Here is a 16937-nt window from a genome sequence, read left to right on the forward strand (position 1 = left end):
TTTTAGATCAAGTGGTTAAGCGCTAATTTCGAAATGATTACAAAACACTGGAATACGTGAGACACAGTTATTTTAATTTATATGCAAATCAACGGGTCCATTTGAAATGCTTAAAATTTTAACAATTATTGTATTGTAGCATCGGGAGCAGGCGCCTGAATGAGCAATTTGGAAACCAGATCTGGACAGGAAGAAAATATTCGAGCGGCCCAACAAATCAATAATGTTTGAGTGTGTTAAACATGGCCAGCTATAGCTATTTACATACTCGTTTGCTGTCAGATAAGGAGCTCAGGGAGGTGGGAGGAGAGGCTGAGTAGGGGGGGCAGACAGGAGGGAATGCTTTCGAGGGCTGAGATCATAATCCGGGAATGAAGAAAGTAAATGGTCGTGAATTGCCCCATCGCGGACTTTCGAGGATAACTCCTTTCCCGCCAGTGCCCCCGCGCAGGCGGCCGGTGCAAGACACTGGGGGATGTCTGAAACACGGCTCCACGTTCAGCCACTTCTAGACACGCTCTGCCTTTTTGTTGTTGTTATTGCTGTTGGATATTTGTTTTTCTTCCCCCGTCCCGGAGCAAAACCCTCAGGGGCGGCAGCGGGAAGCAGCCGGGGTGCTCGTCCGGGCCGAGCCCCGGGGTCACCCGGGGAGAAGCCCTGCTGGTCCCTCCGCCCTCGGGAGCACCGCTGGCTGCGCCAGGTGCTTGTCAACGGATAGCCGCGATAGCATTAAGGAAAACAGCTTTTCCGCCTGTCGGGGACATGAACAGCCCCGGCCCTCCTTTCGAGCCGTTCAGCAAGGCGGGGGACCTGCCGGGGAGCCCCCAGCCCTGGCTCTGGCGTCCCGGCCGGCCCGCCGCCGCTCCCCTCTGCCGTCCGCCGAGGAGAGGCTCCGTGGGCACCTCGGAGCTTTTAAAGCTGTTGTCACCGAGCTGGCTGGAGGGGGGAGCGAGGCTATAAATACAGCAGCCGCGGCCTTTGCTCGCCCTGAAATCTATTATTACATTTATTGCTTTGACAGAAGAAAAAAAAAAAAAAATCCGCGTATTAAGTCGGCTCCATAGTTTCCAGACACCCTGGAACCCCTCTTCCACGGCAGCATGTCTAATGTATTCCCTGGCGATCCTGGACATTAATTAGTTGTTTAATAGGAGTATGACTAAAAATGTAAAAGAAGGATTAGGAGCGTGAAACGTATGTCCAGCTCCTTCCACACACTCGAGGAGGGAATGAAAATCACCCTGGATCTTATGTTTCTCCGGGAGCCATTTGCATTTCCCACCAGCTGCTCACTTCAGCCGCTCCGGCTCCGAGGCAGCCGGACCCCGCTGCAGCTCCGAGGGCGGCCCCGCTCTGCAGCCGCGTTGCTAACGCGGGCACCGCATCCTGCCCTGTCGTCGCTGCCCATTACACAGTGAGGCTAGGGATGTGGAGGAAACGCGCACCAGCGCAAAAAATTCCCTTTTTTTTTCTCGGGGAAAACCGAGTGCCACTCCGTCCTGGCGAGCGCGACGCTTTACCTGGCGCAGCGCTCCCGCGGATAGACACGCAGGTAGCCGAGGACACGGTGAACTAATTGATTTCTCCTTAGAAAAATCAAAACTGCCCTTTGATTTCATTTCTGGCCAGAGGATGCATCCCCTCCGCTTGGCGCGGCCGCATTCCAAGGGCTGCTCCGGGCCAGCGGGACAAGAGCTGCCGGGCTCCCCGGAAGCCACCCGCGGGAACCCTGCCCGCCTCTACAGGCTCGCTCCCCTGGCAACGACTGCTAAGACCCCTGTTCTACCCTAGAAATACCTAAAATTCACTCCAGGCTGAAATAATTTAAAAACAGCCCCCAAAAGATCAGGTGCAGCCTCCGAGTTAAGAAAGCTCCTGTTTTATTTTCGCGTGGTCCCTCTACAAACAAAGCCTCGGAGACGCTGCGAGAAAAAGCGACCGCTTTACTTTGGTCTAAATAGAGATAACCGACTTCGTTATTTTCTTAAACACGGAAAACATCACAAAATCGAAAATGAATTCCTCCTTGGGGCAAGCTCAGCGTCGTTTAGGGGAAAAGAGGAGAGACTCTGCCGTAGTGTTTTCCACGCCACCGGCCGTGAACGAGGCAGGGCGAGTAACAGGGGTGAACGGCAGGATTTCGGCTACCCAGGCCTTGCGCGAGAGCCACGGGCACCCAAAAGAACCCTGGGATTGAAAACAAAATGGGGGTGGAAGGAAATAATATATACATATATATGTGTGAATTTAAAAAAAAAAAATTAAAGAAAACAAAAAAGGGAAAAGAAAAAGTGGGTTCAAAAGGAAACCGAGACCTCTCGCAGGGGTTTGGCGATCCCTCTTCACACCTGGTGCAACGACTGCCGTAGGCTGGCCCGGGAAACTTTGACCACAGTTACTTTGCCCCCCCTCCCCAGCCGGGCGGAGCGGGGCGCGCCCTGCGCGGGCGCGGAGGGACCGCGGCCGTCCCCGCTCACCTCGGTTCTCCTCTGGCTACCTAGCCCGCCGCCGCGCCGCCTTTCTTCCGCCGCCTTTTGTGCTTCCCCCTGCCCCCTCCGCGGCCGGGAGCTGCCACCACTTCTGCGCCCGTGCCCGCGGAGCGCCGCGCAGCGCTGCGGAGCCGCCCGCCCCAGCCCGGCCCGGCCCGGCCCGGCCCCGCGGCGGCGGTGGGGCGCGTTCGGCGGGGCTGGCGTGACGTCAGGGCCCGGGGAGGCGGGCGGGGCGGGGCAGGGGCGCGGAGGGCCGGGGAAGGAGGGAGCCAGCGGCGGCTCCGCGGCCCCGCAGCCAGCGCAGGAGCCCGGCGCGGCCCCGCCGCCCCCGGCAGCACCGGCATCAGCAGCGCGAGCGGCGGGGCGGACAGAGCGGCCGGCCCCGGTGAGTGGGGGAGTCTCGGGGGGTGGCGGCATGATGGGTGCAGGGCTACGGGTACGAGCAGTGGCTCTGCGCGCCCCGGGGCGATCGCGGACCGGCGGGCAGGGTGCTGCGGGGTTGACTTGCTGATGTCCTCTGGGAGGCTGCGGCCCGTCCCGCAGGACCGGTGGCCAGGGCAGCGAGAAGGGCCCTCGCGCCGATTCCCTGCCGAACCGGCTCCGACGCTCTCGGTCCCGCGGAGAGGGCGCGCAGGCAGCTCCATCCCTCCGCGGAGCCGCGCAGTCGGGGGGGGGCGAAAGCAGTGTCTTGGGGCTCTGGAATATCGTGAGGGACCGTCTGCGGGCTCCGCGGCAGGGACACCCGCGGCACCGCCCGCGAAGGAGCTGCCGGGCCCTGCTGCGGCTGCAGGCACCGGGGAGGGGGAGGCCCCGCACGGAGTCCCCCTTTCGTTCTTTCGTTTTAAGAGCCACAGGCAGCTGCCTCGGTCTCTGACAAACAGCCTGTGCCGAAAAGCGGTTATTTCTGGCTGTGCTGAGATATTTGTTAGGGGACTCTGGTTTTTTTTTTGAGACGGATTGGTTTAGATTTTGTTTTGTAGTTTTGTTGTTTGTTTTTTTTTTCACCTCGAAAGCACACCGGTAGATACCAGTAAGAACAAAAATAACCCGGTTTTCGCCCTGTTCCCCGCGGTTGCTGCAGCCGGGCTCTTCGAGCAGGTTGCTGCCGAGCGACCCGGCAAGGCGAGGAGGCAGGGCGGGCTCGACGGCCGGTGCGAGGAGGCTCGGCTATCTTTAACTTCGAGCAGAGGGGTGCTCGGAGACACGGAAAAATGAGAGTGGAGTTGCTTTCAGTTAAGCCGCCGGGCTGGAGACAATAGGAAAATGCTTCACGCTCCCCTCGGCCCCGCGCTGCGGTGTCGTTTGTACAAAAATTAGTTAGGGGTGAGAGAAAGGGAAGGAGCAGTGCGGGCAACTGAGACCGGGGATGAAATAGGAATCCGTCCGGGAAAGGCATTTTTCTCCGAGGAGAAGGCGATTCTGGAGAGAACTAAAACTTGCCCTTGGTGGCAGTGCGTGTTTTGGGAGAGCGGAGTGTCCCCACTTGTGAGATAAATCAGGCACCTAGGCAAGTGGGCGAGGAGGGCGGTTGAATTTGTCCCGCAGGACTAATCTTGACGGAGACCCATCCCCATTTAAGAACCATCGGGGAAGAATTAAGATTCTCTTAATCGCCTTCCTGCTTAATTTAGGCAACTCGTGTGTTAGGCCGGAGGCCTGGGGGAGCAGAATTTCCTCCTAGCGTCCTTCGGGTTTGAATAGAAATCGCCGTATCACGACAACGACCCGGAGGAGTCCCAATAACCGTACCTTCCCATTTCGCCCCTCTTTTTTTCTACTTTTTTTTATAACATATATTTATATATTTTCTTCCTTTCCTTCACCTTTCCCTCAGTCTCATCCCGGCGGGGCCGGCGAGCTCTGCTCACCAAAAACGTGCCTCGGACCCCGGCTGCCGCATTTCTAAGCTTCAGCTAATAATGCCCCCAGTTCAGACATTAAAAAAGAGGCGAAGAATAAGAAGACGAAAGATTAGCGAAATGATGGTGACATGCAAATTTTCCCCCGAAATTATCATAAGTAAACATTCGAAGCCTGGACTAATAAAATCCCATCTGTGTTACTTCATATCGAGTTAGTAGAGAGCTGTGATAATGAATTTTGTAATATCTCACGAACAGACATCTCAATCAGGCACTAATCCCGTGATTTTACTGCCCGACCTCTCAGACCGGGGGTGGCGCCGGCGGAGGCCGGGGAGCGCGGAGCCGCAGCCGGGCAGCGGAGCCTCGGCGGGCGCAGCCGCCACAGCGCATCTCCCGCTGCGCCGCGCAGGGGCCCTTGTGGCCGGTACCGCCTCACCCCTGGCACCGGGACCGGGGTAGGGGTGTCCCAGGGCACCGCACAGCCACGAGGTTACCGGCCTTCCTCCACGTCCTCAAATAACGAGGAGCGGAGGGAGGCCGAGCTGTCCGGCGGGCTGGGGAACAGCTATGGGGGGTTGCGCCCATGCAGTGGCGTGACTCGGGTGGGACCCGACGCTGAGGCGAGATGGGGGTTCACGGTGCAGATAGCACTGGAGAAAGTTAGAGTTCCCGCAGCACCCTTGCGACGTGACTCCCGCGGCGGTTGGGCTTCTTTTTCGCATTGATTTTTCACTCCCAGAGTAACTGTTTTAAAACTCCGATGCCTTCCTCTTTTGCAGATAACTGGTAATGGAGTCCAACTGCCGCAAACTTGTCTCCGCCTGTGTTCAGCTAGGTAAGAGAAACCTCCTTCGCCGAGGCGAAGGCACAGCGGCCCCGCTGCCTTGCGGCGCGCTGCGCGGGTGCGGAGCCGGGCGGGGCAGCCCCCGGGAAGCAGTGCCGCCTGCCCGGAGGGGTGCGCAGCAGCGGGCGCTGACCACCTCTTCCCTGTGTGTCCCCATGTCCCTGTCCCCAGGGGTGCAGCCCGCCGCCGTCGAGTGCCTTTTCTCCAAGGAGGCGGACATCAAAAAAGGGGAGCCCGGCGAGGCGCCGGAGGGCCACAAGGAGCCCGCCGGCTGCAAGCTCCTCGGGCGGCCGCCCCCTGGCGCCAATGGTAAGCGGCGGCCTCTCCGCACCCCTCCGCGGGCCGCGCTGCCGGGGCGGCGGGCGGGAGGTCAGCTACGGGCCGCCTGAGCGGCGCCAGGGCGCCCTCTGCTGCCCGCTGGCTGCGCAGCTCTGCGCCCGGGAGCCATTTGCGCCTGATGATGCGCGGCCGCGGAGAAAGGGACGAGGGGGGCTTGCGCGGGCAGGAGCGCTCTGACACCCGCCGCTAGCGCGTCCGTCCCCCCCACCCGTCGCCAAAACCATCCTGGCTGTCAGCGCACCTTTCAGGCACCCGCAGCGCCGCTCTCGTATTTATTGATATTGTCCGTGTTTTGTGTTCCCCCGCCCGCAGACAAGCCGCCGGCCCTGTCCTGCCCCCCAGAGGCGGCCCCCGCCGCGCCCCGCCCGCAGGCAGGGAGAGCTCCTGCCTCCTTTCCCCCTGCCCGCCTCGGGGGGTCTGATAGGAGAGCCTGAGGGGTGGTAAAGCAAAACAGCAATGCAAACACATTACAAAGAAGAAAACAAGCGCTCTGTATTTCGAGAGACTGTTTAATCCAAGATAAACGTAATTTTGTTTAAATAAAATATATTAACCTGAATTAATAATACAGGAAACTACAGTGAATTAATAATGCACGTATTCGTGGTCCCGTGGTTAAACACTTCCTTGTAAGAATACTCAGCTCGCTGTTTCTCAGATAACACCCAGTGATTTCAGGAGGGGCCATGTCCCCTTCCCAAGTCCACCCTCCCCCGGAGACTTTAGCCAGGGTTTGTTCTAGGGACATCAAACCCCCCTAGAAGAAGAAACGCTTAGGTGAAAGGTTAGCCGGCAAAATCCGGGGTAATGCCAAACGCGAAGTTAATACGAGCCGATAATTTTTAATCCCGGAAACATACGCGATATTAAATTGTGCACAAATAGGCTTTACCAGGCCCTGGCGCTTTTTCCCTCGGCCAGCAATCAGTGTTAAATAACGTTGAAAGGAAGGGTGACATTGCTTTATATATGGTTTGCGAATAAGCAAGGCCTCCCTGCCCTCTCTTGCCGTCCCTGCAGAGGAACAGGTGGTCTTAATCAAAGCCCTTCTCCTGATCTAATGGGAAAGTGGGGACCTTTCCGATAGGATAAATTTATGAGCCCTTCCAAGTCAGCTTTATTCGACTAAGTATTTATAAAAGTAATACCCACATATGCTCCCTGACACGGTAACTTTTACTTCCCCGGCCGAGAAACAAATGGTTATTTTCTTAACCATCAATTATGAACCCGGATTATTGTAGTACACCCAAAATTTCCTGCCTCGTTACCATATAAGCCTGTCTGTCCTTTACCCGTCGGGCTGCAGAGGTAAAGGGGGGGGAACTGCGATCTAAACGCGTTTAAAACCGTTAATTAAAATAGAAGTCTGAGCTGACGAAGCAACGCAGGGTTGCCTGGCCATTAAGTCCTTCCGTTTCACAGGGGTGGGAAGCTCGGAGGGCCGCTGGTGCGGCTGTATCTTTGCGGATATGGGGATATACCCCTGGTGGTGTGGGGATAATTCCTGTGTGAGTCCCAGCCCGCGTCTCTGTGCGATGGGGCAATGGCAAGTCCTGAGGCCCCCTGTGCTGCTCTGGCGACTCTCTGTGAATCGGAGAAGTCACGGGTGTTTTCTCGCCGTCCAGGCGGGTTTTGTTGGGGCTTGCCTTTGATCTGCTTTTAATCGGGGATTTGGGCGTCGGGTACCACTTGCTCTGCGGGATGAACCTCTTGGGAAGCCCGGGGGGACTCGGGACCCCACCTGGCACCGGACGGGCCGGGAAATTCCGAGGGCGGTCAGGGAATTTCCGGGGTTAGGCACCGTCGGTGGGCACAGGGAGAATAATCGCTAAGTAGCACCATTGGTAACGATAGTAAAAAATGCGAATGTTTGGTCAAATCAAAGCTCCTACGCAAGGAGGAAACGAAATTCAGCAGGAGACCCCCCAAAGCTGGCTCCCCGCGGGAGGGGGAATGCGGGGGGGAGGGTGGGGGGGCGCATCCCGACAGAAACGTGTCCCTGGCCACAGCAGGGAAAGGAAAACGGGGAAAGTATGAAAATACTGCTACAGCCTGGAGTGTGAAAAACAGCACGGCTAGGTCCGCGTTGATCCAGGGAAATTACTGCTGGGTGCCCAGTCCCGCTAAATTAGGGTAACTTCAGCGCACACTTCGACAGCCCCACAGCACGTGCAAGGGCTTGTGGTGGGTTCATTCGGATAATTTTTATCGACCGCTGGAAGATGCGTAAACTATTTGGGGGGTACATATATATGCATATATATGTATTTAGTCTGTACAATTTGTGAGCTCTGCCAATTCTACTTAAGGAATCCTTTCCTGTAATCGATAATCTGGGTACGGATGAAACAGCAGCCTTCAGCATGGAACATTAAATTGCACTCCCCTTGTATCACCAGTCAGCATCACAAATTGATTGTTTCAACCCTTTATTTATATATATTCTTTGGTTTGAATATTCCGTAACCTGACATCCGTTTTTCAAAGCCAAACCAAAATCCCAGAGCCGGTTCAGTTTTCCGCCCAGGTCAGGTGCAGCCAGGAAAGAGAGCACAGCAAAGCTCCGCGGTGCCTTTTCTGACCCCGGGACTAGATGATGGGAGCGCAGTTTACGCCCCTGCGGAGGGTTGCGGGCGCGGGGGGGAAGACGAGGCGGAGCCGGTGCCAAGCAGCACCCCTCTCCCCTCCACTGGACGTGGCCAAATCTGTCGCCGGAACTGTGACCGCGTGGTGGAACCGGGGTCACTCCGCCTGTGCGCTGCCTTGAGCAGCGGCGAGGAAATTGCGCGCTCCTTCCTGCAGCTAACGCCGAGCGCTAATTGAAAGTTATTTATTGCGCTTCGTATAAATAATTTTGTGTCGTCGTCTTCCCCCCCCACCTCACCCCGTCGTCTGAGAATAATATATGCAGCGGTTGTTAGCCTCACCCCAGGGAAAACTAAATGTATAACGAAAGCTTATTCGTGAGGAGGAATATACTAAGGGAACAACCTGATGTCTTCTTAATCCGATGTAAAAAGCTCTGTAGTCTTCCTAATATTGACTGAATGGGTAATTAATGGCTCTTCATCGAGGAGAATACCCGGTAATCCGAGATAGGCGAAAGACAACAAGCCAAAGGTAAAAGACAACAGGACTAGCTAGAGACTCTGCATGAGAACCAATTTATCCATTTAGGAGAGCGTTACGCCTAGAAACAACGATCCCGTAAGGAGATAAAGGAAAAGTGAGAGAATAAACACCCACCGTAGGTCTGGCCGTCCTCCGACACCCCAGCCCATCTCCCTTCCCGCTCTCGACCCGCCTGCCTCCCGCACCGGGGCCGTCACCGCGGATCCATGGCGGCCGGCGGGAGCAGAAGGTCGAAGACACCCTCGGGGGGCAAAAAAAAAAAAACAAAAAACAACATAATAAGATTTTATTTTTTAATTAAAGAAATTAAAAAGGAGACGCAGAAGGGAGAGAGGGGTGCGGAGCAGCCCCAGTCCCCCAGTTTTCTTGCCGCAGGTTGCCCTCCAGCGCACCGGGGCTTGCCCCCTGCCAGCCTTGCAACAATAGGCAAAGACAAGGGGAGAAACCCCTCCAAACCAAATTGTTTATTTTTGGGGGGTGTCAGCCATTCTGGTGAGCCGGCCGGGGCGGCTTTGCGTCCAGGACCAGAACCTGGAAGGGGATGGAGCTTCCAGAAGGGAAAAAAAAAAAAAAAAAGAAACTCCAGAAAAGCATTTTTGACATTTGAATTGAAACTTCTACCGCTGGTATATTACTCGGTTGACTACAATTAGGTTGTTTTTCGGTTGTATGACAGCTTTTAAAATATTATTTCACTCGGGAAATAAAAGCTTCATCTCATATTATAGGTGGGTATTTTTGGATTTACGTGATTTATGGTCACCATGACAACTAACGCTGAGTGGTAGCTCCCCTCCTGCCCGGGCTGGGGGAGTTGTAATCCAAGGCACAAAACGAAATTCCGGCACTCCTTCCCTTCGGGTGCGGAACTGGGCCTCATCAGCTCCCCGCTTCTGGGGACGCGGGAACGGGAGGAGGGTCTGTGCCCGCTGGGGCAGGGGGAGCAGGGACCCTCCCCCGCTGGGGAAGGTGCTTGAGGGAGGCGCGGTGGAGGGTCCCTGCTCCCCCTGTCCCCCTCCCTGGGGGGCCGGGACCCGCGGAGTAGCCCAGGACAAGGAGGCACCGCCGCTGCGCTCTGCAAGGGCACCAAGCGCGTAAAAAGCGCTCTGCGCCGCGCAGCCAGGAGGGACTTTTCGTTTGGATTCCCTGCGAAAGAAGCCAAACTAACGAAAATAAACGACTGAAAAATGAAATAGTAGAAAAATAGGAGGGAGAAAGGGCTCATCTGCGGGAGCGATGCATTGCCGTGTTGAAAAACAATTGTACCGCCTCCCCGGGGCTTTGCGGGCCGGTAGCCCGGAGACGGGCTGGAGAAAGGCAACCCCCCGCCCGGAGCTCCCCGCAGCCAGGCCAGGCCAGGGGCCAGGGTAGTCCCGACCCCTCGAAGGGAAAAGAGGCAGGGGATGGGGGGGTTGGGGTATGATGGGAGAACCGAGGGCCGATTTCTGGGTGCGGGACCATGGATGTAGAGAGAGGTTAAGAAGAAACGGGGATATGATTGGTAAACAAATTGTGCGGAATGGAGCTGGATTCATATTGACTTAGTTATAGGTCATCTGCCGCCGGTGCAAAGGGAGGAAATATTTACTTTACACACATACTTTATGATCTTGGGGGAATTAGAGGAAATTCAATAAGAAAACGGCTAGAATCATTTTAAACCCCCTATTTAAAAGACTTAAGCAAATTAGAGTCTTATCAGATTAAAATCCACTACAAATGTAAGAGCATTGTCTCCGTCGAAACGCTGTGGGGTCTGAGGAAAGAGATTCTTTGCCAAATCTCAGGGATAAAACCACGTCATTTAAACACCAGATAATGAGCAGAATGTAAATTAATTTAACCTTCTTTACTAACAGGCTGCGAAAGTAATATGTATAATTTAGTGATAAGTGAGATTGCGGGGGGTTATACGTTCCTCGGACGAGCATCAGAGACCAAGAAGGACCCTTGCGGGGGTGGGCAGGAGAGCAACGGGATACAGTAAAGTTTGGGCGCTGGGTTATGGCTATGGAGGTCCACTGCAAGGGGAACCTTTCAGTAACTTTTCGATGTAGAGGGACTGAAGACACAGACACAAACTGTATTTTCCACCGGGCTCCCACGGGCTCCCCTCCCCGAGCAGGGCCGCTGTCCCCCTGGGGCATGGCTCGGGGACAGGCTGCTCTGCTCTGGGACGCCCTGACCGGCACCAGAGGACAACCTGTCCCCGCCCTACACCCGCTTCCCCCTCCTCCTGCCGGACCCTGATCCGCAGCAGCCTCCCCCCGAGCCAAAAGCGGAGCCAGCGGGACCCCGCAGCTCGTCCCTCTGCAGTTTCTGTCCGGGGGTGGCTGCCCGAGGGCGAGGGGTCACGTCCTGCCCCTCCAAGCCTATGAAGGCGGTAGCTCAAGGAGGTCGTATGGGTGAGATTGGAGTGACGGAACCCTGCCCGGTGCAGGGCTTGGCCAAACTGTAACCGGCGTTCTCGGGCGCGGGTTTGGGTTCGGGGGCTGCTCTGAGCGCCGGGACGGTCCCCGCGGGTCCCCGCCGAGTGCGGGGAGCGATCCCTGCTGATAACGTGTAAAACCGGGGAGGAAAGGACCCCACGTGTGGTCGCTGTGGGGAATCCGGCGGCAGAGAGGGGGGGGCAATGGCAGTGGCATGGAGAGGATTCCCCCCCGTGTCCTTTCTCCGCCTCCGGTGAGGGCAGAGGGAGGCCGGGCGTGCAGCCTCTTGGTCTGTGTGCGGCTCCCCGCGGAGGGGCTGCTGCTCTTTCTGCCGCCGCCTGTGCCTCGCAGTGGCCTTCCCTCTCCTGTCGCGGCGGACGCGTAGTCTCTCCGGCTGTGACCCCGCCCGCTTGTTTCCCACCCTCTCTGACAGAGGGAGTCGGGCCCGGGGTCCTCCACTCCCATGCTCCTCGTTGCAGCGCTTCTGTCAGTGCCGAGCGCTCCGCCGCTGCGGAAGGCAGCGCGGAGGGAGCGGGCGTGCCCGGATCCGCCCCGACGGGTCTCCCCGTGGGTCGGGCTCTGCGGACATGGGTACGACCCCCGGGGCAAACCGGGCGGATAACGCCGGGCTTACGGGGGGGCGTGGGAGGCGGGACCCGGGCAGGGGCGGGGCGCGGCGGGGCGGGCAGAAGGCGGTGCGGGGCGTGGCGGGTGACGTGCGGCGCGGGGAAGGCCGCCGCCGGTTTAAGATGTCAGGCCAAGAGGGAAGCGACTGAGCTGGTGCGGTGCGGGGCCGGCCGCGCGCGGCGCGGATCCATGCGCGGGCAGCGCAGCGCAGCTCCCCGCCGAGCCCCGCCGAGCCCCGCGGCGGGCCGGGGGCCGCCGGTCGGCCGGGGAGCAGCCGTGTCGCCGTGACGGCTCGTGCAGGACCGGACTCGCCCGCTCGCCTGTCGCCGCCGTCGCGCCCCCCTGGGCGGCGGGGGCCTCCTGGGCTCGCCGTGCCGCCCGGGCGCTAGCCGAGCGCCGCCCGCCCAGCCGCGGCTCCCCCGCCCGGCAGCCCTGACACCCCGGAGCCGCTGGGCAGCTCCGCGCCCACGGAGGGGGGCGCCGCTCCGGCCGTCGTACACGTACCGACACCTACAGACACACGCACACCTTCTCCTACCGACCCCCCAGGCACGCACGTAGAGCTTGGCATCCTTTTGCCGATGAACTGCATGAAGGACACGTTAAGCCTGGAGCGCCTGGGAGCAGGGAATAAGTTGTGCTCCTCCTCACCTTCCTCCTCTTCCTCCTCCTCTTCATCGTCTTGCCACCACCACCAGCCCGCGCTGGCCATGGCGACGGCGCTGGCGCCGGGGCAGGCGCGCTCCTCCTTGGAGTCCGCCAAGCACCGTCTGGAGGTGCACACCATCTCTGACACCTCCAGCCCTGAGGCCGCAGGTAAGAGGGGGCGAGCGGCTGGGAGTCCCGGGTGACCCGCTGCCCTGCCCCAGCTCGGCCTGTCCCGCCGGTAGCCCCGCGGCCAGCGACGCGCAGTCGTCGCTCCCCTCACCGTGAGCGCCTCGCACTCGGCAGAGACGCTCTTCGCGGGATTTCTTTTCGCGTGCGGTGTCTGTGTGCTGGCGTGTGGAAGATAATGACATGTGTAAAGACGGGCGAATAGCGTGTATAGCGGCGGGCGAGTGAGGTGGATACTGATGGGCGAGTAATATGGGCATAGACGGAGATACACTACGGATATAGACAGACAAGTCATATGGGTAGAGACGGAGAAATACTATGGGTGTAGTCGGACAAATCATATGGGTATAGGTAGCGGAATGATGTAGATAAAATGCACGAATAGTAAAGGATGCAAGCAGAAGAATAGCGCGATACAGGCAAGCGAGTAATACGGTTACGTATAGGCAAATAATACGGATTACGTGTATGCAGATGGGAGATACAGACTGGCAAAAAATTCGTGTGCATCAATAGGTGAGAAACCTGCGTACATCGGCGGAGGGGCGGCTCCGTCCGCTCCCCGGAGGTGGCTACTTCCAGGGAGGAGCCGCCCGCGGGATCGGAGGAGCCGCTGGTGCGGGAGGCCGGTGCGGTTAATCATTACACCGGCAAGCCGCGCTGGGGGCAGGCTGCGGGGCCCGGCGAGCCGGGGACGAGCGCTTCCCCTGCCACGGGAGAGGAGAGAGAAAGAGGAGGCTTCGAAGGCTGAGGCGCCCCTGTTTTTCGCCTTGTTGTTTTTTTTGTTTCCCCCCTTACAGAGAAAGATAAGAGCCAGCAGAGCAAGAGTGAGGATGCTGGGCCCGAGGATCCCTCCAAGAAAAAGAGGCAGCGGCGGCAGCGGACCCACTTTACCAGCCAGCAGCTGCAGGAGCTGGAGGCCACTTTCCAGCGGAATCGCTACCCGGACATGTCCACCCGGGAGGAGATCGCCGTCTGGACCAACCTCACCGAGGCGAGGGTTAGGGTAAGTCGCGACAGGACACGCCGGCTCCTAGCAGCGGGGGTCGGGGCGGGGAGGAAGGGGAGGAGGGCTGCGGTGTCTGCAGCTGCTTTCGATTTCGGTTTGTACGCAAACTCCAGAGCCTTTGCACAAAAGCAGGGCAGAGCAGGACAGTTCTGTCAAAGCGAGATAGATTGGGATCCCTCTCTCACTCTCTACCCCCGGAATATGGTTTGCTGCACGTTTCGCCCTCGCCGCGCAATGCGTCCTGCTCCTTTTGATCGAAACGCTAATGAAAACATTAGCCAAGAAAGCAACTCGGAACAGGCTGCAACCTGCGCTGCCGCTAATGCGAAAAAGATGTAAAACACACAAGGGCTTTTACTTCTCTCCAAGGCAGTCCCGACGTGCCCTTCCTTGCATTTTCTCTTTCTTTTGGTTTCACAATTCGACGGGCGTCTCTCTCCTCCCTTACCCCCTCTGAGATTTATGGGACCATCACGGCGCTGCAGAGTTGCCGAGGCCAGATCCTTCTGGCTTGCAAACGCCGCGCTGGGGGGGGGGGGGGGGGGAAGGGAAACGACATCTAAAAAAAGAGCCCCAGACGGGCCGAACCCACATTTTTTTAAAAATCCCACGTAAATCCTTTCCCCGCGATAGTTTAGGGAAAGCGATGCAGTGCGAGTCAGGGCCGGAGTGAGTGGGGCCCACGGTGTGCAGGGCCGAGGCAGCTCCGCAGGGGGAGCGGGGCCCGGCCGGGGCCGCGCCGGGGTACGGAGTGGTGTCGGACACGGTACAGCTTTTGCGGGAGGTTTTGGTTTCGGGAGGTGCAGAGAGGCCATATGGGGCCCGTCTCCGTGGTGTCCGGGCGGCCCCTGCCCGGCCCAGTGCGGGGGGGGGGTGCTGCAAACACCCAGGGGTGGCTCCAATACACACGGGTGAGGCTGCTGCTGGCGGCTGCCCGACGGGTCAGGCACCCAGATGTGGATTGGGAAGGACACGTTGTCCCCATTGTCTGAGGAGGGTCTCTTGGGTCTCATTTAGCACATTGTTAAATGTTGATTTTTTTGGGGTTGGGGTTTTATTTCGGTCTCTTTGGGTTTTCCTTTTCTTTTTGCCAAAGAGCAGTCGAATAAGTTTGTTTAGAAAGTGCTTTTCGGCTCTGGAAGCTTTGTAGCTTTAACAAACTGAAGCAAGGATTTATTAGTTGCTGGCTTCCCCCTCCTTCCCCGTAATAGGAAACATAGCCCTAAAATTCCACGGGTTTCCGGGCATTTTGCCCTTATTTTTACACTTTTGTATTTCCCCTGGTTGGCTTCAGCGCAGAATAAGCCAAGGAAGGAGGGGTGCATAAAAGAGAGAGAAACGAGGAAAATGACAGTAACGATAGAAACATAGAAGAGGGAAGCGTTTACCGCTGTGGCTCGAATGAGAGTATCGCATACTGTGCCGGGGGTTTCGGGGAAGGGGCACGAATTTACCCTGCTGAGACCCGGCAGCGCCAGGCCCGGGGGGTGCTCTGCGGGCCCGGCAGCACATTGCTGCCCCGGCCCAGCGAGGGGCTCCCCAGAGGAGGTGGCGAGCCTCTGTGTGTGTGTGTGTACGGACACATCTTCATGTATGTACGCATGCATATATGTATGCCCGTGCATAGGGACAAGCTCGGCTGTTGCCGAGATCTTGCGAAAGGCTGCGGCAGTGGTTCCTGACTAATTCGCGTCTCCCATCTCCCTCCCTCCTTCCCTCTTCCTCCCCGTTCCAAAGGTTTGGTTCAAGAACCGCAGAGCCAAATGGAGAAAGAGAGAAAGGAACCAGCAAGCCGAGCTTTGCAAAAACGGCTTCGGTCCACAGTTTAACGGCCTGATGCAGCCCTACGATGACATGTACCCCGGCTACTCGTATAACAACTGGGCAGCCAAGGGCCTGACCTCCGCTTCACTCTCCACCAAAAGCTTTCCTTTCTTCAACTCCATGAATGTCAACCCTCTGTCTTCTCAGAGCATGTTCTCCCCTCCAAACTCCATTTCCTCCATGAGTATGTCTTCAAGCATGGTACCCTCTGCAGTCACCGGGGTCCCCGGCTCCAGCCTCAACAGCCTGAATAACTTGAACAACTTGAGCAATCCCTCCCTGAATTCTGCGGTGCCGACGCCAGCCTGTCCTTATGCTCCTCCAACACCTCCATATGTTTATAGGGACACATGCAACTCGAGCTTGGCGAGTCTGAGACTTAAAGCCAAGCAGCACTCCAGTTTTGGCTACGCCAGCGTGCAGAACCCTGCTTCCAACCTGAGCGCTTGCCAGTACGCGGTGGACAGACCCGTGTGAGGCACCCAAGTAGGAAACACTGCCTGGGAATCCCTCCCGCTTCCTGCAGAGACTGAGAATCACGCTAGAAAGTAATGGGCACTAGGGAGAAAGAGACAGGAGGAAAAATCAAAGAGAGAGAGAGAGGGAAAGAGGAAAGAGAAGGGGGAAAAAAAAGAGGAAACCACTGAAATAAGATAGTTCCTTTGTTTTCAAAGGACCTTCTACAGATTCTGAGATCTTTCATTAAGAGTATTTCAACAGTTACAAGGACATATATATATATATATATATGGACAAATGTTTGACTGGATATGATATGACATTTTAATGTTACTATAAGCTTGTTATTTTTTAAGTTTAGCATTGTTAACATAAAAATGACTGAAAGGATGTATATATATCGAAATGTCAAATTAATTTTATAAAAGCAGTTGTTAGTAATATCACAACAGTGTTTTTAAAAGGTTAGGCTTTAAAATAAAGCATGTTACACAGAAGCGACTAGAATTTTTTCGCTTGCGAGCAAGGGAATGTATATACTAAATGCGACACTGTATGTTTCTAACATATAATTATTAAAAACAAAAAAATTGTGTGAATATCAGTTTTAGAATAGTACCTCTGGTGGATGCAATGATGTTTCTGATATTGCAATGTAAAACATGCCCTGTGTATAACATTTCGTACAATTATTATTGTTTTACTTTTCAGCAAACATGAAAAAAAATGAAATGAAATGTGTTTTATTTCATGGGAGTAAAATATACGGCATATAGTTCTGTCTGCATTTTTATTTACCGAGACAAGCTGCGCAGCGGTAACTGCTCCGCAGTGATTGACTGGTCGCTGACACTGGACCTCGCTCTCTAGAAACACAGGGCAGTTCTTTTTATTGCAATACAAATAAGTGTCGGCACTTTTTGTTTCCACGTAAAAAATAGATCCCAGGCTCTAACGCTGCATGATAGAGGAACGCGCGGCTTGGACCCGCGGAATCCCTTTATTCCCCCACGCAGCCCCGAGAAAATGGATTATTTGACATCGTTGGCCTCGGGAATTATCAGCCACAAAGTTGCTGTA

The 16937-nt window shown here is 56.4% G+C and overlaps 1 protein-coding gene across 3 annotated transcripts; it reads left to right on the forward strand.

Moving 5' to 3' along the window:
• The first annotated feature begins 2739 nt into the window (after positions 1-2739).
• Positions 2740-16630, forward strand: PITX2 (paired like homeodomain 2). 3 transcript variants are annotated; one of them, XM_057404534.1, is made up of 5 exons: positions 2740-2874; positions 5134-5189; positions 5370-5507; positions 13366-13571; positions 15312-16630. In XM_057404534.1, the coding sequence occupies exons 2-5, from the start codon at positions 5144-5146 to the stop codon at positions 15873-15875; spliced, it is 954 nt and encodes a 317-aa protein (XP_057260517.1). In that variant the 5' UTR covers positions 2740-2874; positions 5134-5143; the 3' UTR covers positions 15876-16630. The 3 variants fall into 3 exon arrangements, with proteins under 3 accessions (XP_057260517.1, XP_057260516.1, XP_057260515.1); XM_057404533.1 differs by lacking the exon at positions 5370-5507; XM_057404532.1 differs by lacking the exons at positions 2740-2874; positions 5134-5189; positions 5370-5507 and adding an exon at positions 12064-12544.
• The last annotated feature ends 307 nt before the right edge of the window (positions 16631-16937 follow it).

Source organism: Pezoporus wallicus, unplaced genomic scaffold (genome assembly GCF_028554395.1).
Source record: "Pezoporus wallicus isolate ANWC-B61680 ecotype Strahan unplaced genomic scaffold, APGP_CSIRO_Pwel_v1 contig_1583, whole genome shotgun sequence".
NCBI classification, from domain to species: domain Eukaryota; kingdom Metazoa; phylum Chordata; class Aves; order Psittaciformes; family Psittacidae; genus Pezoporus; species Pezoporus wallicus.